The sequence below is a fragment of the Pseudorca crassidens genome, chromosome 15 (genome assembly GCF_039906515.1).
Source record: "Pseudorca crassidens isolate mPseCra1 chromosome 15, mPseCra1.hap1, whole genome shotgun sequence".
Lineage (NCBI taxonomy): Eukaryota > Metazoa > Chordata > Mammalia > Artiodactyla > Delphinidae > Pseudorca > Pseudorca crassidens.
Window position 1 is genome coordinate 37,913,690 of NC_090310.1, and position 9,362 is coordinate 37,923,051.

General features: G+C 54.0%; 1 protein-coding gene across 1 annotated transcript; it reads left to right on the forward strand.

The window, feature by feature from the left end:
- Positions 1–3,776: 3,776 nt before the first annotated feature.
- Positions 3,777–7,374, forward strand: PTX4 (pentraxin 4). Its single transcript, XM_067708486.1, is given in 7 exon segments — positions 3,777–3,917; positions 4,547–4,855; positions 4,858–5,043; positions 5,245–5,361; positions 5,446–5,596; positions 6,732–6,791; positions 6,794–7,374. Coding segments are annotated over 7 exon segments (1,545 nt in total).
- Positions 7,375–9,362: the final 1,988 nt, after the last annotated feature.

Consider the following 9,362-nt stretch of genomic DNA (forward strand, 5'->3'; position numbering starts at 1 on the left):
TTCCTAAAATTTCCTCCACTATATCTTGTAGTCTCACTCTCTAAGATTGATCTCAATCCAATGTTTTCTCTCTTCTTTTCTATCTCTTTGCCTTTTTGCCTTCTTTCTGACAAATTGCCTTAACTTCGCCTTTTAGCTTTTCTGTTATACTTATCTATTTGTTTGCATTTTATTTTATTTTATTATTTAGTCATTTTATTACTTTTTTGATTTTGGGGAAAATCATAATTTTCATTTCCAAGAGCAACTTCTTCTTTTCTGATTATTTCTTTTTTCACAGCATCGTTTCTTGCCTTGTGTTTTTTTGTTGTTGTTTTGTTTGTTTTGGCTGGGCCATGAGGCATGCGGCATCTTAATTCCCTGACCAGGGATCAAACCCGCACCCCCTGCAGTGGAAGCGCCGAGTCTTAACCACTGGACCGCCAGGGAAGTCCCCGTTTCTTGCCTTGTGGACACAAAGCTTTTCTTATCTCTCTGAGGGTATTATTTAGAATGCCTTTGAGCCTTTCCTTGGCCCTCTGCACGTCTCCCAGTTTCTCTTCTGTTTGGGCAGATTTCTGTCTCACCTGTGGATGGGATTTTGTTTGGTGGGGTGCAGGGAAGCTCTTGCCTGTCAGTAAGTGCAGGTTTTCTGCTGGGGCTAAAGAAGCTCCCTCCCCTCTCCAGCCTGGGGGCAGGTGCCTGGCTGTGGCTGCTGCTTTCCAGAAGCTGGCAGAACCCTCAGACTTTCACAGTCCAATAGGTAGACATTTATTTTAATACCTTGTTGTTAGCATTACACTTAAAATGAGTGAATTTTATGATATGTGTGCTTTCCACTAAATTTTTTTAAAAAAGAATGGATGATGAAAGAGATTGAAAGGAAAGCCCCTGTCTCTGTGCCCGGGGGCCTGCAGACCTGGAGTCTTTCTCCAGTGCAACGCTGTCCAATCCAACTATGACGTGAGTCCCATATTTAATTTTAAGTATTTTATAGCCATACTAAAAAAAGTAAAAAGAAACAGGTGAAGTTAATTTTATTTATTTATTTATTTGGCTGCTTTGGGTCTTGGTTGCAGCACGCAGGCTTCTCTCTAGTTGAGGCGCGTGGGCTCCAGTGTGCGCGGGCTCAGTAGTTGCATTGCATGGGCCCCAGAGTGCATAAGCTTAGTTGCCCCGCGGCATGTGGGATCTTAGTTCCCCAACCAGGGATTGAACACACGCCCCCTGCATTGGAAGGCAGGTTCTTAACCACTGGACCGCCAGGGAAGTCCTGAAGTTAATTTTATTTATTTTTTATTTTTAAAAATATATTTATTTATTTGTTTATTTATTTATTTATTTTTGACTGAGTTGGGTCTTTGCTGCTGCACGTGGGCTTTCTCTAGTTGGAGCGAGCAGGGACTACTCTTTGTTGCAGTGCGCGGGCTTCTCATTACGGTGGCTTCTCTTGTTGCGGAGCATGGGCTCTAGGCTTCAGTAGTTGTGGCATGTGGGCTCAGTAGCTGTGGTGCATGGGCTTAGTTGCTCTGCGGCATGTGGGATCTTCCCAGACCAGGGCTCGAACCCATGTGCCCTGCGTTGGCAGGCAGATTCTTAACCACTGCGCCACCAGGGGAGCCCCTGAAGTTAATTTTAATAATGTGTTTTATTTAACCCAGTCCATCCACAATACTACCATTTCAACATGTAATCATGGAACTTCCCTGGTGATCCAGTGGTTAGGACTCCACGCTCCCTCCCCGGTCAGGGAACTGGATTCCACACGCAGCAACGAAGATCCCGAATGCCGTAACTAAGACCTGGTGCTGCCAAATAAATAAATAAATAAAATTTAAAATGTAATCACACATAAAATCTGTTGATAGTGAGGTATTTTACATTCCTTTTTTGTACTAAGTCTTTGAATCCAGTGTGCACTTTTCACCTGCAGCGGATCTCCACTCAGACTAGCCTCATGAAGGGCTCAACAGTCGCATGTGGCTGGGGCTCTGGTATTGGATAGTGCGGCTCCAGAGAGCCAGCGGACTACGTGCTGGGGCTGGGCTGGTGTGCAGGAGCAGTCGCCCAGCACAGGGGGTCAGGGAGGAGACAGGGGTCCAGCAACTCTGTATCCAGACTGACATGAGTCTCTTCACTCCAGCCTGCACCTCGCCCCAGCCCCCCACCATCCCTGGACACCCCCCAGCCTCTCAAACCTCCCTGTAATGGGCTGAATGGTGGCCCCCAAAAAGACACGTCCAAGTCCTAATCCCTGTACCTGTGAATGTGACCTTATTTGGAAAAAGGATCTTTGCGGACGTACCTAAGTTATGGATCTCAAGATAAGATCACCCTGGATTATCCAGGTGGGCTCTGAATCCAATGACTGGTGTCCTTGTTAGACAGAAGAGGAGACACACACAGGGGAGAAGGCCATGTGAAGACAGAGGCCAAGGTTGGGGTGATGCTGCCACAGGAACAGCAGGAGCTGGATGAGGCAGGAAGGATCCTCCCCAGGAGCCTTCGGATGGAGTGTGGTCCTGCTGACACCTTGATTTCTGACTTGCGGCCTCCAGAGCCGTGGGAGAATGAATTCCTGCTCCCACCCCCCAGGGTAGTCATCGGGTGCAGCAGCCCCAGGACACCGACACGCTGCTTGCCCCTCGGGCTCCCCTCTGCAGTTCTCTCTGCTCCGCCGGGTCAGTTCTCCTTGCCTGCTCTCCTTGCCCTGTGTCTCCCTCAGGCTTTATTCCTTTGCTGCCATCAAAGTGACGCTTGAGGAGTGAGAGGAGACCAGCTTCTCTGCACAGCCGTCTTGTTTAACTGCAAGTCTTGGCCTTGACCATGGTTTTATCCTGCTCCCCTCACTGGGTCACAACTGTCCATGGACCTGGCCCTAGAATGAGGTCCCACGCCCCCTATTTACTTAGACAGCCTGTGTTTGTTTCCGGGGGCTGCTGTAACCAATGGCAACAAATAGGGGAGCTTAAAACAGCAAGAACATTTTTCCCTTGCATCTCTGGAGGCCAGAAATCCAAGATCAAGGTGTCAGCAGGACCACGTTCCCTCCAAAGGCTCCTGGGGAGGATCCTTCCTGCCCCGCCCAGCTCCTTGTACTCCTGTGTCAGCTTCACCCCAGCCTCGGCCTCCATCTTCACATGGCTTTCTCCCCATGTGATCTTCTCTTTGTCTCAGAAAGACATTTTAGGACTCATATGGATAATCCAAGATGACCTCATCTCAAGATCCTTAATTACATTTGCAAAGACCCTTTTTTCAAATAAACTCCCATTCACAGGCACCAGGGTTAGGACTGAGACCTACCACTCAGCCCACTACACAACCTGGGCCCCAAGACAAATGTAAGTGGCTCCAATCCCATTTCCTTTGCCTTGTCCAAGGGCAAGAGAGGGGCCTCATCGGATCTGCTGTCCCTGATGCAGACTTGGCTCTAAGGACTCCCCGCCCCCCACTGGGATCCGTGTCCTGCTTCAACTTCTCTGGGAACATGAGTCCGTGTGGTCCTGCTAAAACAATCGCCCCTGTCTGCCTCTGAGCCAGCTGGACCAGAGCTTGCACCCAGTAGAGTTATTTTCCAGAGAAACTGTTCGCATCTGTTTTAAGCTTGTGTCCTTGGGAACCTCCAAGTCTTCAGAGCAAATGCCTTTTGTTAAGGTGTCAGGAGGTACCTGACTGCAAGCCAGAGAGGAAGAAGGAAAACCACTGCCCAGGAGAGGTGGGCAAGCGTGGGGGAGGCAGGAGCTCCAAGCAGATGGCTTCTCCTGCAGCCGGGGTGCCTCTCGCTCCTTCTCAGAATGGGCTGCCTGGGGAGGAAAACCCTGCCTTTCTTCCTCATTTTTGTGCCCATATATCTATGTGGGGCTTTGTTGCAAGAAACCGCACCTGAGAGGCAAAGAAAACCATTCCTTGAGAGGCTCTGTAGACTAGAAGCACAGGTGAGTATACCCACTGTTGGGGGCAGTAGAGTTTTTTTAACTGACACCAGACAAAGCACAGAAGTCATAGAAACAGTAGTAAGCTTCTGTGCTCTATGGGCTCAGCGTAGAGTTTGCAGGTCTTATCGGCTGCCTGTTTTCACCTATGGCTGGAATAGCAAAATGGGTTTGGGGAGTTTGTTCTAAAGCCGAGCCAGCTGAGGGTGGGTGGAGCTGGGGGCCACCTGAGGAGTGTAGCTGCAGGTGTGCTGGGGTGGTGGGGGCCAGCCCGCTGGGCATGGGGAGCAATGTCCCGGGTCCCCCACAGAGCAGAGACTCCTGTGCGGGTCCGTGGCCAGTTCCCGGATGCCCTGCAGGCATCAGGGCTGCGCCAAGCACTCCCCACTTTGATCCCCATGCACAGCCATCTCGCTGGCAGGTAGGACCCTGAGGGTCGAGGGGTAAAGAGTGTGGCGCTCGGGGAGGGATGGGAGCCGCCTGTGGCGCCCTCACCCACTGCAGCACAGACCTGGGGCTGTCTGCCGCTGCGAGCTCTAGCTTGGTGCGAGGGGGCTAGTGGCAGTGATCAGCCGCCTCACCGCGTTGCCCTGAGGATCTAATCCCCAGGAGTGCCTGTGTCCTCTCTACAGTTTTGGAGGTTCCAAGAGGCAACCCTAAAGCACCTGCAGGGCATCGCCAGCAACTACAACCTGTCCTTCATCATGGAGGCCTGGTTCTGGAGCCTGGCCCACGAGAGCCAGGCCGTGGCCCTGGCACTCAGCCAGCTGCAGGCCGCCGTGCAGGGCGACCTGGGCCACCTCAAGACCTGGGTGTGGAAGACTCAGTGCAGAGGCCAGAAGGTGGACAACAGGCTGCTGGCCTTGGGCGCCGCCCTGAGTGAGAGGAGCAAGCAGCGCGCCCAGGAGAGGAAGGGGCAGGAGGAGCAGAGGAACGCCCTCTCTTGCTGGCCCTGGACGTGCGGGCCGTGCACGGCATGCTGGCTCGCCTGATGCCCCTCGTCCAGAGCCAGGGCGCCAGGCTGGCAGCTTTCAAGGGGCGGCTGCAAGTAGCCAGCCCTGGCACCGCCGCCCTGCGCGTGACCCCGGCCCCACCTAGACCATCGAGCCCAAGCTCCCCACAGCTGCAGGCAGGCAGGCAGGCAGGCACCCAGAGCTCCGCCTGAGCTCAGGGACCCACCTCTGGACTTCGCTCGCTGTCTCCAAGAGACGCAGGAGTCCCCAGGCCCAGGCAGCCAGCAGACGTGGCCCACCGAGAGCCCAGGAGAGAGTAAGCACCGTGGCCTGCCCTTCCCCATCAGTGTCCACTTTTCCCTCTGGTGCCTCCTTAGGCCTCCAGTCCCCTCCAGGAGGACTTCTCCCCAGGCTTAGCGGAGAAGACACTGCTTTACACCCCACAAAACCCGCCCTCAAAGAAAGGAACCGTCCAGGTGATGACCTGCCTGCAGGTCAGGCCACCCAATGCACACACCAGTGAGGTGCTGCCCGCAGGCAGTAAATGCCCACTCAGAGTTGGTGATCACCCTGGTCAGGGCTGGTGGGGTCCCAAGGACGTCCTCAGCCGTAGCCAGCAGGAACCATCTCTGCAGGGCCCTGGCCTGCATCCCATGGGGTCTGTGCCCACCAATGGAGGCCCCCCGGCCTTTGCAAAGCCGGTTCTGCTTTGCCACCTCTCATCTCCAGGTAAGGGTTTCTCTATGGCGGCACTACTGTACTGGCGTCTGGGGTCGGGTAATCCCTAGTTGTAGGAGCGTCCAGGGCATTGAACGGTGTTAAGCAACATCCCTGGCCTCCGACTACTAGATGCCCGCTCAGCTTGAACTCTCAGCTGTGACCAGGCTGCTCCCTGTCTGGCCTTGCAGCCCACAGGGCCCATTAATCTGAAGCAGGTCCCTCCCCATCTGTGTGGTTCTAGGGGCCTCACCAGTAAGACAGGGCTGACGGGCTGACCTGGAGGGCACCACCAGGGGTCTCGGGAAAGGGGGGCTGTAGGTTTGGGGGCCACCAAAGTTCTGACAACCGAAACTGTCCGCAGACACTGCTAGATGTCCCCCAGGGGCACAGTCATCTCCAATTGAGGACCACTGCCAAAGATTATGACAAAAGCCCCCAGGTGAAGAGAGGAGGTGGGGGCTGGCCACAGAACGCCCTCCACCCTGGAACCCAAGGGGCCAGTGGCCTAGAAATGTGCGTTCCCTGGCTCTGCCCCCAGCTTCTGGCTGGGTGCCCCACCCCTGCCCCGCCTACTCTTCTGGCAAGCAGATCTGGCAGGAAGTCTGGTCAGCAGGAAGCCCCCAAAGATGTCCATGTCCTGGTTCCAGACCCTGTGGATGTGTCACTTCACGTGACAAGAAGACTTTCCGGTGTGATTAAGGATTTTGAGATGGGAGCTGATCCTGGATTATCCCGTGGACCAGTGTCATCACAGGGTCCTTATAAGAGGGAGGCAGGAGGCTCAGTGTCAGGGATCAGATACAAGGGCAGGAGCAGACATCAGAGGGCAGCAAAGGGCTTCTCCTTGGAGCCTCCAGAGGAACCAGCTCAGCCCACACTGTGATTTTAAGCCCGGGGAGACCTGCAGGGACTTCTGACCTCCAGACTGTGAGATGCCAAATTTGTGTTGTTCTGAGCCACTGTGTTTGTGGGGATTTGTTCCAGCAGCCACAGACACTCATCCAGGGCCCCCTGCTGGTGAGGAGTGTGGCTCAGCCAGGTGTCCTTCTTCTCAGTCCTCCCACCGGTAAGAGGCTGATCACGTGAGAATAAGTGAGCCGCTGCCCCTTGCAGTGTGGGCTGACTCTCGCCCCTCTGTTTCTAGTTTGCAACGTGGGCCCTGCACTCATCTTTCCGAACGCGTCCACTGTGAATGTGATCTTCTTCCGCCCGGCTTCTTCACTGGCCTACGGGCCCTGTCTGTCTGCAGCTGGGTCTGCACAGCCTTGGGCCACCTGGGCACCCTCCTCTCGTACACCAGCAAAGAAAATGACAAGCTGGTTCTGCATGGCCGAGACTCCCTGCCCCCCGGCTCCATCCACTCTGTGATTGGAGACCCGGCCTTCAGGGAGCTGCCCCTCCAGCCACTGCCAGACAGCTGTTGGCACCATGTGTGTGTCATCTGGACGTCCATTCTGGGCCTGGGCAGGTACTGGCTCCACATGGGCCGAAGGCTAGTGGCCACTGGCTCCCGCTTTGGGGAAGGCTATGAGATTCCTCCGGGGGGCTCCCTCATGCTAGGCCAGGAGCACGAGAGCATTGGGGGCGGGTTTGATGGCCCTGAGGCCTTTGTGGGGAGCCTAGCAGGCCTGGCCATATGGCACTGGGTGCTGGTCCCCAGGGAGGTCTCAAACCTGGCCACTGGGAAGGAGTTCCTGATGGGTGCCATCCTAACACTGGCCAACGCCGCATCGGTAGACAGATTCGTGCAAAGGGTGAACTGCACCTGCCTACAGCTCTGTTCCTGAGGCCTCGCTACACAGCAGCTGTGCTCACACGGTGGGCCGGCGGGAAGAGCAAGTCTTCAGCCACTCTTGGCCACCCCCGACCCCAGCACACTCCATAGAGGGCCCCCCACCCACACTGAGGATCAGGCTGCTGCCTCCGGCCTGGGCCAGGCACACCTGCTCTCTAACATAGGATGTGGGTATTCCACAGGGTGGGGGGAGGGCCCACAGGCAGAGCCGGGCCTCAGGATCCCCACGACTGCATTCTTTCCCTCTCTGCGGCATTCTTACACCAACCAACACCCCCCCATAGTAGGAAGTCATTTCAACACAGCCCAACTTGCCACATGGCAGAGCTGTGCTTCAGCTCTGCCTCTCCTTGGGCATGGGATTGGGGCAACCACAGGCTGGCTCCTGGAGAACTCTTATTTTCCTTGCATTAACTTCTGTGGTCCTCTCTCCATGTGGCTTGAGAAAGTTTCTCTTTGACTGCTCCTTGTTCCAACATCTCTCATGAGAAGGGCTGGGGAGTCCATTTCCTGGCCCCACAGCTCCTTCGCCCTGGGGGTTCCATCAAGGTTCTGTAGCAGCTGGTAAGGCCACTAGAGCTGCTGGGAAGGGGGCCTGCAGAGGGAGCAAGCTACTCAGAAACACACATTAAGGATGGGTGGGCAATGCTTTTTTTTTTTTTAATTATTTATTTTTAGCTGCATTGGGTCTTCATTTCTGTGTGTGGGCTTTCTCTCTAGTTGCAGAGAGTGGGGGCTACTTTTCATTGTGGCGCGCGGGCTTCTCATTGCAGTGGCTTCTCTTGTTGCAGAGCACGGGCTCTAGGTGTGCAGGCTTCAGTAGTTGTGGCACACAGGCTCAGTAGTTGTGGAGCACGGGCTTAGCTTCTCCGCGGCATGTGGGATCTTCCCGGACCAGGATTTGAACCCGTGTCCCCTGCATTTGTAGGCAGATTCTTAACCACTGCGCCACCAGGGAAGCCCGGGTGGGCAATGCTTTTAAAGAGTCTGTATTGGGGTATAATTTACATACTATGAAATTCACCCATTTTAAATGTGCAGTTCAAAGATTTTCAGTAAATTTGTCGAGTGTGCAACCATCATCACGATCCAGTTTTAGAACATTTCCATTGCCCCCCCCAAGAAATCATGCCTGTTGGGGTCACTCCTGTCCCCACCCAGCCCCTCCCCCAGCTCTGCACCCACTCACCTGCTTTCCGTTTCTGTGGATTTGCCTGCTCTGGACGTTTCACATAAATGGACTCATTCACTGTGTGATCCTTGGTGTCTGGCGTCTCTCACCGAGTATCGTGTTTTATAGTTTCATCTGTGTTGTTGTGTGTCAGTGCTGCGTTCCTTTGTATGGCTGAATGACCTTATGTTGTAATGGACCATGTTTTGTTTTGTTTGTTTTGTACATCAGTCAATGGAAACTTGGGTGGTTTCCAGTTGGGGGCCCTTGTGAGTGAAGATTCTGTGCACAGTCTCATGTGAAGGGTTGTGTAGGCATATGCTTCTGTTTCTCTTGAGTGGATACCTAGCCATGGAATTGCTGGGTTGTACGATAGAATCATGTTTTTTTTTAATATTCTTTTTTTTTAAGCAAATTTATTTATTTTTATTTTATTTATTTTTGGCTGCATTGAGTCTTCGTTGCTGCGCGTGGGATTTCTCTAGTTGCGGCAAGCGAGGCTACTCTTCGTTGCAGTGCACGGGCTTCTCATTGCGGTGGCTTCTCTTGTTGCGGAGCACGGGCTCTAGGCACGCAAGCTTCAGTGGTTGCGGCATGCAGGCTCAGTAGTTGTGGCTCCTGGGCTCTAGAGTACAGGCTCAGTAGTTGTGGTGCACAGGCTTAGTTGCTCCGTGGCATGTGGGATCTTCCCGGACCAGGGCTCAAGCCCGTGTCCCCTGCATTGGCAGGCGGATTGTTAACCACTGCGCCACCAGGAAGTCCCCAATCCATTTTAAAAGTGAGGAAACAGGGACTTCCCTGGTGGTTCT